The 21,107-nt window shown below is 32.2% G+C and overlaps 1 protein-coding gene and 1 long non-coding RNA gene across 2 annotated transcripts in view; one reads left to right on the forward strand and one right to left on the reverse strand.

Moving 5' to 3' along the window:
* Window positions 1-21,107, reverse strand: part of LOC145266558 (uncharacterized) — a 101,870-nt gene that overhangs the window by 47,411 nt on the left and 33,352 nt on the right. The gene's annotated exons all lie outside the window — the stretch shown is intronic.
* On the forward strand, window positions 3,260-7,317 carry LOC145266557 (uncharacterized). The gene is made up of 2 exons (XM_080122371.1): window positions 3,260-6,374; window positions 6,502-7,317. Exons 1-2 carry the CDS (start codon window positions 3,275-3,277, stop codon window positions 6,831-6,833), a joined length of 3,432 nt encoding a protein of 1,143 aa, XP_079978497.1. The 5' UTR covers window positions 3,260-3,274; the 3' UTR covers window positions 6,834-7,317.

The following is a 21,107-nucleotide window of genomic DNA, read 5'->3' on the forward strand; positions in this document are numbered from 1 at the left end:
AACAGTTATGTCACAGTTCTTTGTGGACGATTCTATTACAAATTTTAGGTAAAGTTAGGTTGTTTTGTTTTACAGCATATTGACCCTTTTGGGGTTATTTAATGCCAAATCCAGTTATTTTGGAAATAGTATTCATATATTATTTAATTGGAATTCATTGAGATGAGTATTATTCATTCATTTATTTATAACTATTATCCTCATCTTTTTTTTTTTTTAGTTGTGAAACAACTAAGAAAAGATGAGGATAATAGTCCGCAATAAATAAAATTAATAGTATTCATGTTGCATCCAGTTATAGGCCGTCGGCCCAGAGTGAAAATTCTTAATTTTAATGAGATGTAAAAGGGGTGGGCATGATTTTTGGATATAATATGTATAAAATCATAAGAAACATGGAAAAAAATTTCACAAGCAAGATTATGGTGCATTAATAAATAATTTTAATTTTAATGCACAAAAAAATGCTAACTGTTAAGTTGCCTTCGTACAAAAAAGTAGCCATTCAGAATACTTCTTTTATTTACTCCTTACAATCTACCAATCACAATCATCGTAGTGCGAGTTAAAAATTCAATATGGCTGCCTCCAGTGAAGAAGAAATGTTTGTAAACAAAGACAAAAAAGAGTGCGTTATGTGCATATTTCCAACTAAAACATTGAATGTTAGATCTTTTTCAGTGAAGACATGGACGCGCTTTTTAGAATATGTTAAAAAATGGAAAGGTTTACATGGACCACAAGCAGAAATTGCGAAAAACTTTGACTTAAGCTGTGATTCAACTGAAATACCACCTCGTGTTGGGTTTCACCAAACTTGTTATGCACGTTTCACGGATTATCAGAAAATTGAAAGAATTCAGAAAAAACTAGAAAAGAATACTGATAACGTTTTCGAAGGTAAGTTTAAGCTTTTAATAATTTTTATTTTTATTGATACGTATTTGGAAAGAGACAATTTTTCTTATACTCCCTCTATTCACTTAGGCAAGTACGTGTGAACTGAACAGCATGAAAAATTTTATGGTAGGAAAAAATGGATTTAGAGTAACATTTCGTATATAAATTTAATGGAAAATCATCCTCCATTTCCTGGAGACTATTGTTAATTTTTTTTTACCATTAACCCTAAGTCTGAGTGCCAAGATTGTAATTTACCCCCTCCTCTCCCAATAAAAAAAACGCACAGAATTTATCTTCACTAGAAAAAAGGTCAACACCTCTAAATTCTAAAATATATTTATTCAATTTAATTGATTTTTAATTTTTTTTTTTTTTTTTTTTTTTTTTTGTAAACTTCTAAGTTGTACAATCTTTTTTCTTCTCGGGGGAGGGAGCGATTTAAATGAGGGTGTTAATCTACATTAATATCTTTTCAAACAATTGAATATGTACATAAAAGTTGGCATCTGTTTTAGAAAATTTCACTTGTAAAGAAAACAAAAAAAAAAACTAGAGTTTATTTCTATTTACTTGCCTCCCCCACGAGAACATAGATACAAAACAGGGTTTTATTGTGGGTAAAATTTAGTTCACCAAAAATGTATTCTGATTGGAACAAAAATTACAATTGCCTCAGTTTAGAAAGATTTCTCCTTCACAAATCTGAAACAAAAGATAACCTGTATTATCAGAATAAAGGGTACACTTTGCTCTTAGCCAAATGCTGTTACTATTTAACAGTTTTCATAATTTCAATAATTTTAGCTATTGGTTTTAATCTGGAAATGTTTCATTTCTTTTATGATTCTAAATATAGATACAACTGTCTATGGTACCATTTCTTGATTCTAGCACTTCCACAATCAGTCACTTGACAATCTATTCCATTAACCTTTATCCTCGTGTGGCTTTTAGCCTTGATAAGTGGTAACTCACTAGTAAAATAAAGTGCATTGCATATTGAATTTACCTACCAATTCCAATGATAAATATATTGCATGATTTTGTAAACATCCCTTGGTCCGATTAATAAGGAGTCACCAGACGATTTAATTGTAGAATGTAAATTAATAACATACAATTTTTTCACAGAAGTTTTATCAGCACTATACAAAAAAAATCTTAAATTTTTAATGAAATGTTTTGGATTTATGAAATAATGATTGGATATTTTTAATTTGAACTTTTCCATATACTTTGTTATTTCAAATGCATATTAAACTCCTAAATATATTTATTTTTACAGGGTCCCCATCTCAAGAAAACATTGATGCGACTACTGCCGAAAATGATGATCCACCAGCTAAAAAAAGACGGGTTCTTCGTTCCAATTTTGATCGACCATCTTTGCCAGCTAGATCAGAGCATATTTTACCAGATGTTTGCATACTATGCCAAAAAGTAAAAACTATAGTGTGCAAAGGATCTGGCAAAAGAAACAGGGAAAAACTTGTCAGATGTTCGACAATAGAAGCTGCTAATTTAAAACGAGCAGCAGAAGAAAATGAAAATGAATCACTCCTCATGCAAATAAGGAATAAAGATTGTGTAGCAATCGAAGTGAAATATCATAACTCATGTTACCGTGACTTCACTCGATATTTAACCAAACCAACCAAAACCGAACACTCTGAGCAAACTTCATATGCTAAAGCATTTGAGGTCTTTGCGAAATTAGTCCAAACAAGGATTATCGAAAACAAGGAAATCATGAGACTTAAAAAATTGAAAGATTTGTTTGTCAAACAGATTAAAGAAACACATGGAGTTGATGCGCATTTATATAAAACAGGATATTTAAAACAAAGATTAATGAAAAAATTTCCTCAATTATGCTTCATCACTCCTAAAATGAGATCACAAGGTGACATCGTGTATGTAAATGACATTACAGTGTCTTCTCTTGTAGAGGAAAAAACAGTACTCCATGAGGAAACACATACCACAACTCCAAGTGAAACAGAGTCGTCAGAAAATGACACAAACCAACAAACAAGTCATGTACGCTCAGATCCAAATCCTCTTTCTAACTTGTACATAACAGCTATGGATCTGAGAAATATTATTCAACAAGTAAAACCTCCTTCGTTATGGCCGCCAACAGCAGAAACATTAAATTTGCAGGAGGCTGAAAAGATGGTGCCCCATATTTTATTTAACTTTCTTGCATGGATAGTTGGGGCATCTGAAGATTTGTGCACAGAAAAAATAATGGACATATCTGCATCCGTCTATAGAAAGATTTTGTCTATTTCACAAGACATTATATTTTTGTCTTCTAACGGACGTACATTAATGCCAAAACATTTATCACTTGGTATGGCTGTACGCCATGTCTGGATCTGCCCAAGTGATTGGTTTATTGAATGGTTTGGGACATTGTGTTTCTCATTCGGTGGTTTTAAATCATGATACAGCACTAGCTGAACTTGAAATCAATCGTGGAGAAAATTCTATTCCATCCACCATCCAGGCAGGTATTCCAACAACTTTGGTCTGGGACAATAATGATTTTGGTGAGGAAACTTTATCTGGACATGGAACAACACACAACACAACTGGGATAATAATACAAAATATGTTAGTCGAACCGTGTGCATCTAAGATTGCAGTAGAAGGACTCAAAAGAACACGGAAAAGAACATTGGAACCACCAGAAGTAAATTTGGCTACATACACCGGTGGAAGAAAAGATGGCCCACTACCATTTGCTGAACATGTTTCACTTCATTCAGATCGTGTATTTCTGCAAAATTCTCTAAAACTTGATATAGCGTACTATATCACAAAATTCGGCAGTGAAATTATATTACCATCTTGGACTGGGTTTAACCAACTCCTGTGCAAAAGGGAGATTGCATCAAAATCTACCATAGGTTATTTACCCGTAATTGATGTTAGCCCCACAGAAATGGATACAGTCCTTACAATTCTAAAAAAAAGCATTGACATTGCAGATCAACTCAAGTTAGAGTCTCTTGTTATTGTAATGGATCAAGCAATCTATTCAAAGGCACAATTAATTAGATGGAGAAATCCATATTTCATGAAGAGATTGGTGATTCGACTTGGTGCTTTTCATACAGCAATGTCCTTTCTTGGGTGTTTGGGAAAGCGTTTTCGTGATGCCGGGCTTCAAGATATTCTAATAGAATCAGAAGTTGTTGCTGTAGGCTCAATAAATGGAGTTTTCACAGGTAGACACTATAACAGAGCAGTTAGAGCCCATAAATTAGTGGGCGAAGCAATGCAGCATATGCGTTTGACAACCTATTTAAACAGCATTCCTGAAGAAAAGGCAGAAAAAGTGAAGCATTTAATGACATCCTTGTCACAATCATTCCCAGGACCTCAGTATGAAGAAATTCTGAAGGGAGAACATTTTCAAAGTTTTCTATCATCCTATGAAGAATTTATACAGGTTGGCAACAAAAAGCAAACTTTTGCATTCTGGAGTTCTTATATTGACATTGTAGAAATTCTTTTACTTTTCCTTAGAGGTATTCGAGAGTCAAACTGGGAACTTCACTTGGCAAGTGTTAGACAGATGTTACCTTGGGTGTTTGCATATGACCATGTAAATTATAGCAGATACCTTCCAGTTTACTGGTTGGAGATGTCTAATCTCGCTAATACTCATCCAGTGATATATACACAATGCATTGGAGGAGATTTTGCTGTTCAAAGAAGCTCAAATGCCTTTGCTAAAATTCCTTGTGACCAAACCATCGAACAAACTGCTAATCGTGATTCAAAAACAAAAGGTGGTATGACAGGCTTCAGCACAAACAAGAGAGCCGTCAACAGGTGGATATGGTCCCATCATGCGAGAGGGTCTATTACCCATGAATGTGAAACTATGGCTGGCAAAGGAGAACGAAGTGGAACACGATCAGATCTTTTACACAGTCGGATGAAACATGATAAGCTTGCTATTGGAAAGATAATAGACACAGTAAACAGTATGTTTAATCCATTTGAGTATGAACCAGCTGAGTTGATCCATATTGCATCAGGATTAGTTGCGACACAAGATGTTCAAAATGATCTGCAATTTGCTAAGGCAAGGGGCGAATCAGAATTTGAAAATTTCTGTGGGCAGCGTCTACAAACGGGAGAAGTTGATTTTTTTGCCCCGATGAAAAGAATGAATTTAAAAACATTCTCCAGTATGTCTAAAAAATCAAATCATCATGTCCACGGAAAGGATATCACTTTGGAAGCAGATAGAAATCTCCTAGCAAGATTGGTTGTGATTGGTAGAATCCGGAACATTAATCTTCAAGAATTACTGTCATATTCCTTAGGTCCATTACCATTGTCCCTTGCAAATTCACATGGATCGTTGGTTAAAACTAATAAAGCAAACTTACTTCATGCTTTAGAAAGCCATGCTAACAATCCTATTGTTGAGAACCCTATAGTAGGTGGCATATATATAGTGGATGGTATGTCGCTGATACACCAATTAAATTTGAACAAATTACAAGGAGAGAAAACATTTCTTAATCTTGCTCTTGTTATTTTGAAAAGTTTAGTGAACAGGGCAAAATCGAATCATTCTAAAGAAATTCATTTTGTTACTGATACATACCAGCAGATCTCTATAAAAAATATCGAGAGGGATAAAAGAGCTGCTACTAGCTCTCAGATAAGAATCCATGGTCAGCTCTTTCCTCAGCAATGGAAGAAATTTCTTTCAAATGGAGAGAATAAAAAGTCCTTAATAGAATTCTTGGATGAAACATGGTCTAATGTTTCAACATCAGAGCTTAGAGGAGTGAAGGTATTCTTGGCGCATAACAAGAAATGTCATTCCTTCTCACCTGGAAAAGAGGCAAGTGATATTGTCATCCGGTTAGAAGAGACAAAACTTTGTAGCTCACAAGAAGAAGCTGATACACGGATTTATTTGCATGCTTCTTTTGCAGCCAACACTAGTACGGATGTAATCATTATGAGTCCTGATACCGATGTGTTTGTAATTGGAGTTTCTTTACAAAATCTTATTCCCGCACATTTATACTTCCACACAGGAAGAGGAACAAATTTGCGAACAATAGACATCAAGATGATAAAAGACAACATTGGAGAGTCTGTCAGTCAAGCCTTGATTGGTCTACATTGTTTTACAGGATGTGATAGTGTCAGTTCATTTTACGGAAAGGGCAAAAAGAAAGCACTTAGTTTATTACTGAGAGAGAATGAGTTTTGTTACGCATTCAGTGATCTTGGTAATGAATTTTATGTGAAACCAGACACAGCAAAATCATTGGAAATGTTTGTTTGCAGGTTGTATGGCCAACAAAATGTCACAAGTGTTAATGAAGCCAGATACAACATGTTTAGATTCCAAAGAAAATTGGAAATCACAATGCCTCCAAATCAAGATGCCCTGAGTGAACACATCAAGCGAGCTAACTATCAAGCAGGTACGTTTTATAAATATTTAATTTCCAATTATATGTAAAAATTAAATATATGGAGTTTCATTGTTATTTGCTTATTAGAAAGGATGAAAATTATTCAATATTAATGTTAATTTCTTTCTTTTTTCAGGTGTCTATAAAAGGAGCCTCCATGCAAATCCTGATATACCATCCCCTGATTGTCATGGATGGAAGATAGAAAATGGAAATTTAGTAATCCATTGGATGAATCTTCTTCCTGCTCCAGACAGTTTAATGGATTTAATTAACTGCTCTGCCAAATGTAAAAAAAGTCATTGTAAAGACGTTAACATTTGTACATGTCTCCAAAACAGGGTCCCATGCACAGATATGTGCAAGTGTGCAAAAGATTCTTGTTATAAAATTAGTAAAAACATTGGACATGATGATGATGACACTGATGATGGTGATGACGACGACGATGATGATGAAGTGGCATAAGCAGTGATCAGTTTTAAATAAAAGCATATATGATCTTATTTACTAACATGTTTGTTTAACTTTCATTAAAAATGCCTTTTTGTCCTTTAAATCTGTGTTATTATTCATAGATTCAAAAAAATACTTTTTAATGAAAATTGACAAACATTGTATATTTTACCAAGTTGATGTGTATAAAAAATGACACAAAATCGCAGCTCTACCTCAGGTTTAAACGACCTTGTTACATACAAAATATAGCAATAGATTTGTATGACTAATAATATTGGTAGACTATAGGTGTCTCTACATGAGAAATATCAAAATGTAAATCTATTTCTTTAGTTATCCACAGAAAAGATTGAAGTTGTTTCAAATAAGATGTTTGAAAAAAGCTTTTTTAGAAAAATATTCCCTATTTTGAAGCATAGTAAATATATTAAGTCCAATATTTATGTATTAAATGATGAAGAAATAAATTGGGAATAAAATGTGCTAAACTAGATGTCTGTATTGTTATCGGTTTGTGTGCTACTAAGGTTTAAGCAAGTCATAATGTTCTATTTGATGATTGTCGGCCATCTTTAAATATGGCCGCCGTTTTCATTAATGCGCAACATTTGTGCTTGTGAAAAAAAATATGATGTTCAGGAGTCTATTGGCATTCATTTGACACCATTTTTTCTTCCACCCCCAACCGAGGTCACAGAATCAAAAATCTAGAGGGATTTTGACCTTTGGGCCCATAGCCTATTATTTTGTAGGTTTTTATTTTTCAAGCTCTTTGTACCTTCAATCGTTAGTTTATAGTGTTTGGTTTGGCTTGGCTGTTTTAGAGTGGATTTTATCATCTTTGTTCCCTGCCCTGCAGAACATGAATGAGTTTTGCAATGGAAGAAAAAGGGTTACAGTATTAATGTTTGGTACATTTTAAGTTCAGAAACCAGTCAGGAAGTGGGAGATAGAAAGAGAAGGTGAAATAAGAAGAAAGGGGTGGAGAGGGTTATTTTTGTTTTTGGTTTTGCAGAACATAAGTTTTACAAAAGGAAGTAGAAAAACAAAAATCATCAATGTTAGGTGCATTTCGTCTAAGGAAGCCAATATCTTCAGACAGTCTGATCTAGTATTTCCAGACCAATTTTAGGAGCCTTGTCTTGTTTGTAAATGTATAATCTTAGTACTTATCTCTAAAGAGTTCCATTAGAAAGTCTCAGTGACCACCTTACACATTAACTCTTATCCTTGAGTGGCCTTCGAACCTTCATAAGTGGCGAAAAAAAAAATTCTTACTTTTAGACGTATAATTTTACTACTTAGCACTATAGATGACTGCAATCCTTTTTGTAATTAAACCATATTTGATAGAAATAAACCTCTAACTTTGACTTGCCCACCAAATTTCAATCATTAATTTCCAACATTTGTTTTATCAGCATTCAATATGCAGAAGACACTTTGGTGGTCATCTCTACTGTAGGTGCAATTCTGAATGGGTTATGCAATCACCTGACTATAACCCCCCCTCCCAGATATGATTTTATATATATATATGATTATCCTTAAATTGTCTAGCAAAAATTTTGCGCATTCATCCGTTTTAAACCCCCTTTTATTTATTTTTTTTCAAATCAATGCATGATAAATTAGCACAAAATTTTCATGATCTAGTTGAAAAAGAAATACCTGTATTTCGAGTTTTAAAATAGATTTTTACAAGCAAAGATGACATTTTGCCAATAAATATGCCCAAAAAAGGTGTTTGTTTATATATATAAATTTCATTGAAAATGAACACTAAAATTATGCATCAGGTGAGAAAAGTTTTGGATAGGGTGACCACACAAAAATCATACGATCCTTTTCTATTTTTAGCAGAAAATAGAAACAAAAAGAGAAATTGTTTGAATAAATAATTTAAAGTGATGTTCATTTTACTATGTAAATATAGTAGTGATGGGACGATTCCAATATTTTACCGATTCCAATACAATCCCCGATTCCATACTAAATTCCTGATTCCGATGCTTTATAAATCTCTAAATATTTAACTATATATAAAGATGTGTAACGCCAAAATAAAATCTTGACAAGTTGAGAAAGTCTAGCTAAGGAAGAACTTCAGTTATCATTCATTTTTCCTTACCTGTACTCTTTCTAAGAGTATGAAAATGGCTACTACATTATTCCGGACTGTTTCACATGAACAAAACTTAGGAAACTATTGCTATAACTGTTTTTTTTTTCTTTTTTTTTATTCAGGTGCTTGTGTAAAATAATGGATTTTGGAACCAATGCACTTCAGGTGAAAACATTACATATTTACATTTGTTGAAATTAGTATAAATTCAAAACTTAAGAAAAAGTATCTAGTAGACGTGCTAGATGTAGTTTGTACAGACAAATCATCTACAATAAACGCTGACATTTTGAATTTTGAAATGGCGGGTTGTCAAATTGATTGCAGTAACCTTCCCTGGATCTTAAGAACTTTTCCACATTAAAACATGATATAACTATAAACAGGGGCATAGCCAGCCATATTTCCATGCTTTTTAGACCCCCTCCTTTCCTAGAAGACATTTATCGAAATCCCCCCCCCAATTTAAAGCGCCAGTAGGGCAGTCAAAGATAGGCAGGCAGGTAAGCATTTGTTTTGTAAATTTGCCTGCTAACTAAGGAATTACTGCTTACAAATCGATTTTGCCTGCCATTTCACAATAACACCTCCAAGTTTACCTAGCTACAGGGGAATTTTGCAGAGCTGAATTTGTTTCATTTCATTAAAAATATTTACTAATTTTCATTTTTTTTTTGTATGAAAATAAAACTTTTTGTATCATTTCACTCCTTTTTCGTTTTGTTTTCATCTTTAAGTATTTAATTATAACCAGATATGGCAAACGATACCAAGACTTAAAAACTATGAAACACAAAAATTTATAATTATGCCAACCCAAAAACTGCATTTATTAATTAGGTTGAGTAATTTGACAAAGTAATTATATAAAAAATTTCATAAATCAAAATATTTCAATTTCACGTTATAAGAACATTCAATGAGCATTGATTGCAATTTGTACATTGCCCTAATTATAATTTTTAAAAAAATTTTTTTACTAAAATGAAACCTTACATTTTGTAAATTTTTTTGATATACAAGTTTGGACCACTTTCCTTGGTTGGTCCTTCCTGGCTATGCCCCCGTCTAAAAAAAATCAGTAAATTTTATTTTTTACCGGATTATTTTTTGCAATTTATACAAATTGCCATGACAAGTATGCAATAATGTTTTCACCTGAAATGCGCTAGTTTAAAAATCCACTTTTGCACAAGAATTTTTTTTTTTTTTTTTTTTTTTTTGCTGTTTTCAATGCTTCTTAAGATAAAGTCGACAAATCGATTTTTTTTTTAATATTGTTTTAAGCAAAAACAATATTACGTACTTAATCGTTGTTGAAAATAGTAATATATCCAAAAATTACGAAAATTCATTAAGTAAAACAACTGTTAGTGTTTTTAGTAAATAAAAAATATCACTAGACAACAAATATTGTAGCCATGAACAAGTAATCTAAAATATTCGTTTGAGTTATGCCCCCTGAATTTAGACCCCTACCATTATCTTTATAATGTCTAAGAAAAACGTGATTTTACCCAATTTTCTATAAAAATTACTTAACTTTCTACTCGATTTTTTACGTAATTTCTGGATATATTACTATTTTTGACATGACAATTAAGTATGTAATATTGTTTTTGCTTAAAACGATATATTTAAAAAAAAAAAAAAAAAATCGATCTGTCAACTATATCTTAACAAGCATCGTTTATTTTAATGGGAACAAGATTCGGGTTTGTATTACTGTACACACAGGTTCGAAAAAGTTGTCCAAAAATAAATATATAACAAATAAATGTTATCAAAGGCAAAATAAGTTACTTTTCTACCTAATTGGATATATTTTTCGTGTTTTTATTCAATGTAACATGTTTATTCAGCTCGAAAAACATAGTGTTTACCGATGTATTGGAAAATTCAAGATGGCGCCTGACTCTTAAACACAGTAAATTGTGGAAAAGGTGCTATAAATAAAAAAAACTAGACTAAATACTATTGAAAACACACCGAATATATGTCAACCTATGTCACGGTAACATATATTGAGCAGGTTTTTAATAGTATTTAGTCTAGTTTTTTTATTTGTAATACCTTTTCCACAACTTACCGTATTAAAGAGAGAGTCAGGCGCCATCTTGAATTTTCCAATACATCGGTAAAACACTGTATGGTTTTCCAGCTGAATAAACATGTTACATTGAATAAAAACACGAAAAATATATCCAGTTTGGTAGAAAAGTAACTTATCTTGCCTTTGATAACATTTATTTGTTATATATTTGTTTTTTGACAACTTTTTCGAATCTATGTGTACAGTAATACAACCCCCAAGATTCTAATAAAAAATAGTTTGATGGCAAATTTGACGACTGAAACGGCAATTAAACAAGAATTTATACGGACATTGAAAGAAATGAGACTATATAAAGAGAAAAAAAAATCATTGAATTTTCTAAACCATAAAGCTTACAAATCAAACTCAAACTGGACAATTTAACTACCTAACCGAGTAAAATAAATAGTTAAGTATTAGTTAATTACTCTCATTTTAGATTGATTACGTAAATGCATTTCTGAGTAAACTTTTTTTTTGTTTTAAATTTTGAAGAGTTGCCCTCCATGTCATCATTTTCTTGGTCAATTCAACTCACGCGAGACAACACGTTGTTTGCGATTGATGGCAGGCATTGGTGGGCAAAATACCGCTACTGCTTAAAAAAGTTTTACAACACTTCGGCCATTAAAGGCGATCGTGCATAACAGAGGGACAGGGGTTCTTTAGAGATAAGTGGACGAATCAAAAAGAAATATTTTTTAATCGTCTTTACTTTTTACTGAAATGCCAGGTACATTTGTAAATTAACACTCAACTAACCCTCACTCAAAAAAAAAAAAAAAAAAAAAAAAAAAAAGTGCTAGAAAATTACTCATACCAGAGAGTATTAAATGTCTTTACAAAGCCACAATTAGAATGTGCACAGATATTGTTGCCACACTAGCCTTTGTACTCCCTCGACATAAATACTCTTGACAAACAGCAAAGTCCCACCCCTACACAGTAGAGATCCCTAGATGTAAGAAAGCTTTCTACTAATAGTTTCTTTCCCAGAACTGCTAGAAATTGGAATTCCCTTCGGGTTTCCTGCTTCCCCATGTACTGACGTGCAAAAGTTCAAGTATAATGTGAACAGACATCTTGCTGCTCAACTCCCTATATAGTATCTGTAACTTATGTCCCTGATAGTAGCCCCCTACATCAAAGTAGCACTGTGCTTTGTTTGGGGTGAAAATGTAATTTTTTAAAAAAAAAAAAAAAAAAAAAAAAAAAAAAATCTGGACTGGTACATCTATCATTAGTTTCTTACTCTTAGACAGGTTATCAAATCTAATAGGTTCCACACTGTCAGACAAGCACCAACCTCTGTCCCATCCCTGGACCTTTTTTTTTTTTTTTCTTTTTTTAAAAAAAGTACTTAAAGGGAATGTGCTCTGATGAACGCTTAGCAGTTGTGCCTCCTTGACATGCATACTCCCGATTACCCAACAAGCAGCATTCATTGTTGATGTCTCTGGATGCTGGAAAACCCATCAGTTTGCTCCCTCAAACTGCTAGACTTTAGAATTACCTCCCAGTTTCTCCGACCGTACTAACCTGAAGTTCAAATGTAATGTGAACAGCCATCTCGCTGCTCAACTCCCCACAGTCCCCTGCTAGATAATTACAAATAGTAGCCACTTACATTCCAAGTGGCAATATGCCTTGTTGTAGGATAAAAATTTTAAGATTCTATTAACACACTGAAAAAAAATTGTCTGAAAGAAAACTATTTTAGAATATAGAGAGATCAGTTTCATATTAATTTAACCTAGAGTTCCATTAACTTTATAGGGCAATTAACCTTTTTTTAACCACTAAGCTTAAGTCCGACTGGCAAGGGCGTAAAAAACACGTAATTGCTTAAGTAGAGACCCTCCCAACATTTTAATGTATAAAATTTATCTCCTATTGACAATATATACTAGCAGGACCCGTTAACCAGCGTTGCCGGGTGGAAGCCTGCCTCCCTTTGCAAAAAAGTATGGGGCGATAACATGCAGGTGCTGTTTGAATTTAAAAAAAAAAAAAAGCAATTCAGGGAATGTGTAAATCAGTATGAATTAATAAAAGTACGAAACCTGGTCGATTAGATTAATAATGGAAATTAAAAACAGAAGTTTTAGAGGTTATGGATTCTCATATGGACTGTTTAGAGTGATCGCGGTAGCAGTTCCGTTTCTGTTTGTTGTTCAAGTCTTCCTCTAACTCTTCCACCAATAGTTTTAAAGTAAACTATTTTTATGTTGTCTGTTTCTAACGTATAAAAGAAAACAATTACGATTTTTTTTCACTTCACTTTGAGTATTGTCATATTAAGAACAGACACCTTCAACCTCCCTATCTTAAGAACACTCCCAATATCCTCATGTAAAGAACGGCTTTCGGAGTAGGCAACCCCCTTTTTATTAGGAGGGGGGATGTGGAAATATAATTCCCCCAAATCTAACCGTGATAATCGTTGTCAGCATATCCACCAGCAAATGCTATTAAAGAAAGGAAAAAAAAGGAAAAAAAAGGGAAAAAAAGGGAAAAAAAGGAAAAAAAAAGGAAAAAAAAGGAAAAAGGAAAAAAAGGAAAAAAAAAGGAAAAAAAAGGAAAAAGGAAAAAAAAGGAAAAAGGAAAAAAAAGGAAAAAGGAAAAAAAAGGAAAAAGGAAAAAAAGGAAAAAGGAAAAAAAAGGAAAAAGAAAAAAGGAAAAAGAAAAAAGGAAAAAGAAAAAAAGGAAAAAGAAAAAAGAAAAAAGGAAAAAAGGAAGAAGAAAAAAGGAAAAAAAAAATTTAAAAATTGTGGGTTGGCAGTATCGGTAGGAGAGAAGTAGATAAAAAAAATGGAAAATATCTAAACAGTAATCTTGCAAAATTTTAACTGAATTCTCAGGATATTCCCGTCAATCATGGATCGGGCACAACCGACAATCATCGGATTAAGCTGAGCGCAGTAACAGACGCAGACTAATTTCAAAACAAACAAACCGGAAAAAAATAGAAATACACTAAATAAAAACAACAAAAACCTATCGTTTAGTGACTGAATATAAATTTTGTTTAATTTTTTTTCTATTTTTTTTTTTTTTTTTTGCTAAGTATTTATCAACAAATTTTATTTTTAAAGAAAAGTTGAACTTTTTTTAACTGTAAATTCTTAGATGTAAGTTTTTATTTTTTTTTCAAGATTTTTATTATTAATTTTTTTTTTTTTTTTTTTTCGCCACAGGAGTTTTGTTTTTGTTTTGTTTTAGGAAAGCTAAAAAATGTGTTTACGAAAATATTACTGCTTATGTAAAAACAAATAAAGAGTGTTAGTTTGGGGTTTTTTTTTACGGCATATCAACCCTTTTTCGGGTTATTTAATGCCGAATCCAGTTATTTTGTAGAAGGTTTTTATTCTTCAAGCTCTTTGTATCTTCAATTGCTATTTTGTAGTGTTTGGTTTGGTTTGGTTGTTTTATAGTGGATTTTATCGTTTTTGTTCCCTGCCCTGCAGAACATGAATGAGTTTTACAATGAGAGAGTTACAGTATTAATGTTTGGTACATTTTAAGTTAAGAAACCAGTCAGGAAGTGGGGGGGATAGAAAGAGAAAGAAAATGGAAGAAGGAAAAGAGGGAAAAGATGGGATGTTGCTTTTGGTTTTGCAGGACATAAAGTTTTGCAAATGACAGAAAAACAAAAACATCAATGTTAGGTGCATTTCGTCTCAGGAAGCCAATACCTTCAGATTGGCCTGACCTGGTAGCACCAGTAATAAAGAGTAATATATGTTAACTGTCCCTAGGTTAGAATCATCCAGAAATAAGGATTGTTTTATATTAATTTATATGTAAAATCGATGCCAGATTAAATTCTAAAATAAACTTTTCATCTTGCCAGTTTTTCATTCACACGTAATCGCCTAAAATAAAAAAAAACTGAATCTCATTTATGTTTTAATAGAAAGGAGGGGGATATTTAGCCGAAAGTGTCAAACTACAATACCATTTTTTTTTTTTTTTTAAGGTGAAAAAACTGCTTTGGTAATAAAAAAACAAAAATGCAATTTAAAAATGAAGCGTGACGGACGGACGGTTAATTAGATGCAAAGACGTTCCTACTTTCGCCCTCCTCCTCCTTTGCATTCGCGTTGGCCGACAAAAACCAGATTTCAAACCTTCAACGTGACAGACAAACAGACTATAGAGAAACGAGGACGTATCTTTAATTTTTTTTATTATTTAATTCTTGAAATGATATGACATAACCTTAAGAGTTACAAAAGGATTATTTGTTTAAGGTCAAGGTAAAAATATAACTGATACTAGATTTTGACGGCGGCGTGTCATGGGCGAAGGAGGGGGTGGAGATACAGAATAAAGCATCCTGAGGGTCAGAGGTTAAAGGATTCTGACCTTGGTCGTTATTTCCACTTCTCTCAAAATCAACGACCTTGTATTAACGACCTCCAAAATAAAATAGAACTCTTAATTCTATCCGTGATCGCCGGCAAGTGCGTGAAATGGCCCAGGACTGTTTGACGCGCTTGTTGTATTTAGAGATTGCAACTATATTTTTCGCGATATGAAATTTAAAACAAAAAAAAATTTTTTACATAAAATTAAAAAATTAAAAAATAAAAAAAAAAAAAAAAAAAAAAAAAACGCAAAAGTCTACTAAATAGGAGCTTTTAGAAAAAAAGAAAAGAAAAACAAATTTAACTCGTCTTTTCTCATTGAATTAAATGTTTATCTTAAATCCGAAATCTTAAAATGGGGACTTAATATTTTTCTTTAAAAATAAAAAAATGAATAACTTTACAATTCACAGAGGAACGAAAAGTGGTAAAAAAGTAAAATATAACAAATAAGTTATCAAAAGTAAGATAAGTTACTCTTCTACCTACCTGAAGTTTTTAGTGTTTCACTCAAAAACGTTTATTCAGTTCGAAAAAAAAAAAAAAATTTCGAGCATTACGTAAGAGCAAGAAAAATGGACGTGAATTGACACCTAAATATTTAATATTTTATAATGACTTAAAAATAAAAAATTATACGAAATACTGTTAGTAACCCACACAATGTTACCGTGACATAAAATACCCCCTAAAAAAATAAGTAAAAATAAATGTTTTAAGATGTGTTTCTATTGTTTCAGAATTCTTGAGATGATTCGATTATTCCAGCCATTATTAGTTATTGCTCTGGTTATTCAGTTTTAAAGTCCATAGATTCTAGAGTTCGACAAAGTCGAAGATTACAACGGCCGAAACGTTGCGAGAATTATATCCAACATGAGAATGATGGTCCGAATAATTCAAATACGAATTCCTTTCCGGTTTTTATATATATATATATATATATATATATATATATATATATATATATATATATATATATATATATAATGTGTGTGTGGAAATATATGGATGCATGTGCAGAATACGGACCGGCGGTCCGTCGGACCGCGCTATTTTTTTAGTTGAATTTAATTTTTATTGTATCTGGATTATTAAATTGTTAGGTGAAAGCACAGAATAGCTAACAACCTCTCTATGTTAAGAATTTTTTTTTTTTTTTTTTTTTAAATAACATTTCAGCATGGTCCGTAAACTGCCAAAAGTCTTGCAGGAAATAATATAAATTGTTTTGACAAGCTTTTATTTTGATCATTTTTTAGAGTAAAAACAATTTGTAACAATTCCGTTTTATTTGAACGGACAATTGAATTGCGTCCAAACTTTGTTTCATCTTCAATCCGTGGAAATGGCGAAAAAAAAAAAAAAAAAAAATTTCGAGACTTGTCTGTTAAAGAATGAATGTTGAAAAATAAATAAGTCAGAATTGACACTAAATCATCACCACAAAATATCTAAACAAAAATGTTTGTAAATATAAAGACCCTAAAGAAAAAAAAAATCCAAATAAATATTTAATATTTCGACAAAAGTCAAAACATTTACTACTATAAAAGTAAATAATATCCTCACCCGACCCATGTAAATGTCAGACAGGTCAATGAGGTCATGTTTTCTTTTCACAGAGGTCAGATTTTAATGCGAGAATTTAGCTACCGCCCCCCCCCCAAGAATGGAGAGTGCAGAATATAAGAATAGTTACTTTCAGTTAAAAAATTAATTTTGCAAACTATAAGTATAGATATTAGTATTAATACTTATAACCACAACCAGATGAAAAAGCTCAACATTCAAGATTAACCCTTATCCCCGAGTGGCATCCGGGCCTTGATAAGTAGCGACTTCCTTGTAAAAAAAAAAAAATAAAAATAAAATAAAATAAAACAAATAGGAAATTAAATTCTGTAAATTAAAACTTATAAATTTATTTTTCGACAAGGAATACAAATAAAATTAATGTTCAATTTGTTTTTGTATTGCTTGTTAAAAATATTTTTTGTAAATTTCAATTTACAGAATTTTATTTCCTATTATATATCAATATATATATATATATATATATACATATATATATATATATATATATATATATTGAACATTTTAACATGCTGAAAAAAATAAATGTAAGATGAACAACATCTTTGAAGTTGGAATATAGACTCGTCATATATGTGGGAGGGGGAGGGATTTCTGTCGGACGTCTATTACAACATAAAATTTTGGCCTTTCGGTTAAGATCAAAGTGTAGTATCTGTTCTTCAGATGTTGCACTTCCATTTCTTGTTCTCTTTCGGTGGAGGAGCAGTCCTTCACGACTGAGACAGTTTTTTTTTTTTTTTTTTTTTTGTACCTTTTCTCCACATTAAAAAACGACCCTGGTGTCTAACTGTCCCGTGGGGAGGCATAGTAAATATGTACTACAACCAACATTTTTGCCAATTAGTTCGAATACATCGAGTAGGGTCCTAATTTTCATGTCTATATTAAAATTGTGTGACCAATTTAAGTGCACGTGTGTTTTCTGCGTGACTTACGTTTTTTTTGTTTTTTTTACTATTTCTTGAAATCATAACTTGCATAGTAAACTGCATCACTCCTAAATTTAAACAGTAGACAGTTTTATTCATGAGGGGGGGGGGGCTAAAAAAAAAACACAGGGTACTCAATGTATAGTTTGTTCTTAATTTTCTTTTTGCTAGAGATGGGCCATCCTATCGAATGCCTTATCTTATAGAGGGGAGATATTACATATGAGAAATATTTGGAATCAAGTCTGAAGTCTTGTTGTTATTTCAGATCATTTGAAACCATGGCAGCAAGTTTTAATCTCCCCTCCATCAAGGCTAGAGGTTTTGGGGAAATAGATATTTTGTAATCCATATGAAAAACTAGAAAAACAAATGACTATGATTGAAACATTTTATAGTTGTAAAATGTCCCAAAAATAGGCTCTGGATGATTCCCTTAATATGCGACCTTAAAGGCAAATGTCACATAGCCCACTACATAATTCAGGTCATTAGCTTTCCAATGAGCCTTCATTTGTTAAATTCTGATCAATAGTCGCTGAGATTGCCAAAAAAGGTGATATATATATATATATATATACATACATACATACATACACACACACTCATAGCAAAATTGAATATTGAAATGCTCATACCTTTGGTTCTATGGGATGAAACTACATGAAAATTTACAGGTTCATTGAAGATTATAATACTATTCTATGGTTAAAATTTGATGACAATTGATAAGAACCTATATTTTCAAACCAATAAAATATGCCCAAATTTGCCTACATTTGTATATATAGTGTCCTGGCAAGCTAGCTTCAGTTTTGCTGCTTTGGGATGAATTTTGCTTAGTTTTTTTTTTTTTGCTTGGTTGTCTCTCCTATAGCCTTGCCAGGCCACTAATAAGTGACCTTGTCTGTTTGTGTGGGTGTATATGGAACGGTCTTTACCTAATTACTATCAATTTTTAGTTGATAAATTTGGTATATAAGGTATTCAGACCTGTGGAACAAATTCAATTTGGTTTTAGTCAGTAAAAATAGCTGCTAAGAGATTAAAATTGAAAAAAATTGGAACTTGGCAGGCATAAGTCAACTTAAAGTACTTTTCTATGCATGCGCAAATATACATTTATATGCTAAACTGTATTAATTTTTAAAGTTTTGATATCCATCTGTCTTTAGGTTATATGGTAGTGAGTACTGTTAGAGAGCTAAACCTTCTGGTTTCGATTTTTAGCTGATGGCACCCAGTTCAATATTTTTTTTTACGTTGAAAATCACTAATATATACTGGGTACAATATAATAATCAATAGAGAATTGGCTATAATAATGGAATCGGCATAAATTAAAATATCATATTTAAGAGTATTTTACGACCGGTAACGTCAGGCGATCTGCTACTAATTTACATAGTTGAAGTAGAAGCAATGAAAAACAAAAATACGAGGGTGGATCAAAAAGTTGGAATTTTTTAATAGCAATAAAAGTATCACGTTAAAACATGGCAGAACACTTCACTGGGTGCTTAGTTTTTAGTTCGCTGCGATCGGTTACAGCTAATCTCTATTGTTCGTGCCATATAAAGAGAAGCTACTTTTTCAACTATGGAAAACGGATATTTTGAGATAAGGTTGAGTATCAAATTTTTGGTAAACCTTGAATGGAAAGGTCTTTGAGGTTATGAAAAAAAAAAAAAAAAAAAAAAAATTATGAAAATTGTGCTTTAAGATAAAAAAAAAAGAAAAAAAGTCGAACATGCAGGGGTTCCCTTCCACAAGTGAAAAATTTACTTTCACCATGACTAATGTTTGTGCAAAAGTTTTTGAAAATTCAAGGCGTGGTTGAGAAAAGTGCAAACAAGTTAACAGATTAACGCTTTGGGAGCAATTTTACCCCAATAATGCTCCATAGGGGCACAACCAGTTATCCTGGAAAATTCATATTGCCAAAAATTTATTTTCACCATGACTAAAGTTTGTGCAAAATTAAAAGAAAAAAAAAATCCAAGTCGTGGTTATTGAGAAAAATGCAAACGAAGAAACGGGAGTGAAGTACTAGGTCCAATCCCTCCTTTGTCAGGACCAAAAAAAAATATTGAAGTTATTGAAAATTTAATTGATGATCGGCAAATAACCGTCAATTGGATAACTACGTCCCCAGATATTTCCTATGCGTCGGCAAATTCAATTCTTTATGATGGTTTGGAACCGAAGGAGTTTCAGTTCGATGGGTTCTAACAATGTTGCAAACCTGATCAACAGAATCTTCAAAGTGATTTAACATTATTCAACAGAATTAGAGCCAACAAAAGAACAAGTTCTGATGTTCCAACATGAGTCAGAGTAAAAAAAAAAAAAAAAAAAAAAAAATAAGTCTACAACATAGATCTTTGGGACTCCTGGCAACCACAACTCAAAAGTCAGCTGAAAAACTAATGGCCACAATTCAGAGGGTGTGATGCCAACAGATTTTTTTTTTTTTTTTTTTTTTTTTACTTGCTTCCCCACGAAGCAGACACAAGGTCGGTTTTTAATGAGAGGGGAAACCAGCTCCCCAAAAAGGGACACTATTGTTAGTAACAAAAATAAAAAATGTATCAGTCCTGAAGGATTTCTCCATTAACTGAGAGCAAAAATGTGTAGTGCAGCATCAGAACGGATGCTACACTTTGATCTTGGCCCGAAGACCAAGAAAGAAAAAAAAGCAACGTTTATAACGCTGAAAAAAAACAAAAAAAAAAAAAAAAAAAAAAAAACGGAACAGGAAACTTTGATGGAATTTGGCCGCATCATAAAAATTCACCATTGCATTATTCAAGGGTTGCACAATATGCCCGATGGCAATCCTCACTCACCACATCATCCCAATTAAGCACCAGCTTTTTTTTTTTTTTTCAAACTCAACGAAACCCTCAGAAGAACAAATTTTAACGAGAGAGAAAAAGCAAAACTACTTGGTTCCAAAACATTCTCCAAAATTCTTCAAAGATAGTTTTTGAACCTGGAAACAGATTTTGAGAATTGTACCAATCCAAATGGCAACTATGTTTAACAAATAAGGTTATATATATATATATATATATATATATATATATATATGGTGCCTTTAATAAGTTTCCAGACTTTTTTGTACAGGTATTTAAAATTGTTGTAGACGCTTGAAAATTCAGT

This window comes from Euprymna scolopes, chromosome 41 (assembly GCF_053919585.1).
Source record: "Euprymna scolopes isolate OS-2025 chromosome 41, ASM5391958v1, whole genome shotgun sequence".
Taxonomy (NCBI): Eukaryota; Metazoa; Mollusca; class Cephalopoda; order Sepiida; family Sepiolidae; genus Euprymna; species Euprymna scolopes.

Excerpts from the sequence above, each read along its gene's own strand:
- LOC145266557 (XM_080122371.1), top strand. The coding sequence starts at position 3,275 with ATGTCTGGATCTGCCCAAGTGATTGGTTTATTGAATGGTTTGGGACAT. Across the intron at positions 6,375-6,501 it reads GCGAGCTAACTATCAAGCAG|GTGTCTATAAAAGGAGCCTC; the intron begins GTACGTTTTATA and ends TTCTTTTTTCAG.